The 1,626-nt window shown below is 51.8% G+C and overlaps 1 protein-coding gene across 1 annotated transcript in view; it reads right to left on the bottom strand.

Annotated features, from left to right (window-relative positions):
• The window catches only part of RPAIN (RPA interacting protein), an 8,342-nt gene extending 7,403 nt beyond the window's left edge, over positions 1 to 939 (bottom strand). The window contains exon 1 of the mRNA XM_004376233.2: positions 859 to 939. Coding sequence (XP_004376290.1) covers positions 859 to 939 — 81 coding nt within the window. The remainder of the gene's footprint in view (positions 1 to 858) is intronic.
• Positions 940 to 1,626: the final 687 nt, after the last annotated feature.

Raw genomic sequence — 1,626 nt, 5'->3', positions numbered from 1 at the left:
ATAATATTTGAGCATCCTCTTTCTATTACAGGACATTTAGGTAGCTTCCAAATTCTTGCTATTCTAGATATGGCTGTGATAACTGTCTTCTGTATAACAGTGTTTCTCAGCTTGGAGGTCACTATGTCTCCCAGGGGACATTTGGCAATGTCTGGAGACACTGGTTGTCACAACTATAGGTCTACTGGCATCTAAAAAGTGGAGACCAGGAATGCTCCTAAACATTCTACAATGCACACGGCAGCTCCCACAAGGAATTATTCCCTCAAAATGATAATACTGCCAAGGTTGAGAAGCCGTGCTGCACACAGTCATTTCTAGCATCAGATTATCTTCCTGGGTATATCCACTACCTCAGGGGGAGAAAAGGAATATTACTCTCTGGGAACCACGGTGAGTTCGGAATCGGTCAGAACTGAGGCGGGTTACAACTCTGCTAAGACTCAGGGACTGAGGCCCTCCTGAGCCTTAGTTTACCCCTTTCTAAAATAGAAACAATTCCTATTTCATATGCGGTTCATATACAAGATGCCTCTTTCGGTGCCAGGGGCACAGGTGTTGCTGTTGTTATTAAAGGGATGAGGCCATAGTCACGCTTCAAATATAAAACAAACCCAAATCTGAAAACAAGGCTTCCTGGGCCTGCCCGGGATAATTACACCCAGGGAGCCAGAAACTCTGGGGAGGCGGCTGGGGAGTAGTCATGCCAGACTTACTGGCGGGGGGCTTGGGTTCGAGGTCCCCTCCCAAGGGCCAGGAGCTCCCGGCACCTGCCTCACACAGACAGGTGAGGAGAATAGTCCAGGGATGGATCAGGGGAGTGACTACAGCCCAGCTAGTCACAACCTCCACACTCACCTGCCTGAAAGCTTCCTTCCAAGGCGGCGAGCCTACCACTTTGTACAGCGAGCGACGCGAAGATTCTGATGGCTCTGCCATGGCCTTTTCGCGGGAGCAGCCGCCACAAGGCCCCACCCTTTCGGAGCGTGCAGAATTCTGGGACTGGTAGTTTCTCAACGCTCAACGTTCTAGGTAGGGGGCAGGGAATTCTGGGAAGTGTTGTTTTACAGGCCCACCCCACACGGAGACAGGTTGACATCTGTAAGGTAAATCCAACCTGGATTGAGCGAGAGGGAGGTGAATCTTGAGGGAAGGTTTTGGACATTTTGACATGTGTGAGGTAAACCCAACATGGATTGAGCGAGAGAGAGGTGAATCTTGGTTTTGGATGTCTGGGTTTATGCAGGTGGAGGTGCTCAATAGGCAGTTAAATACCCAGATCTCAGACTGTCCCCGAGATACGAGACTGCGCAGCACCAAACTTTTCCTAAGCAGGCGCTGGTCTGTTGACGTATTCTTCTCGCCCCCTTTCGGCTTCAGAATAAGTGCTTGACTGGTGATTGGCTCTTCTCTGGTAAATGGGCGGGCCTCACCCTCGCCCCGCCCCAGGTTTTACCTCGTGTCTCCGGGCCGTGTGCTCCATGATTGGCCACAGTAGTGGACGGCTAGCCTTGGATTGGCTGCGCTCAGCGGCGGGCTGAGCAACTGGAATGAGGCGAGCAGTTGGGCCAAGATGGCGGCTGCTGAGGATCCTGTGGAAGGCGGTGATCTGTGGCATACCCGGCT

The sequence above is a fragment of the Trichechus manatus genome, unplaced genomic scaffold, assembly GCF_000243295.1.
Source record: "Trichechus manatus latirostris isolate Lorelei unplaced genomic scaffold, TriManLat1.0 scaffold00040, whole genome shotgun sequence".
Classification (NCBI taxonomy): domain Eukaryota; kingdom Metazoa; phylum Chordata; class Mammalia; order Sirenia; family Trichechidae; genus Trichechus; species Trichechus manatus.
Note: the sequence above shows the minus strand (reverse complement) of the source record. Positions and strands in the feature narration are given on the sequence as shown.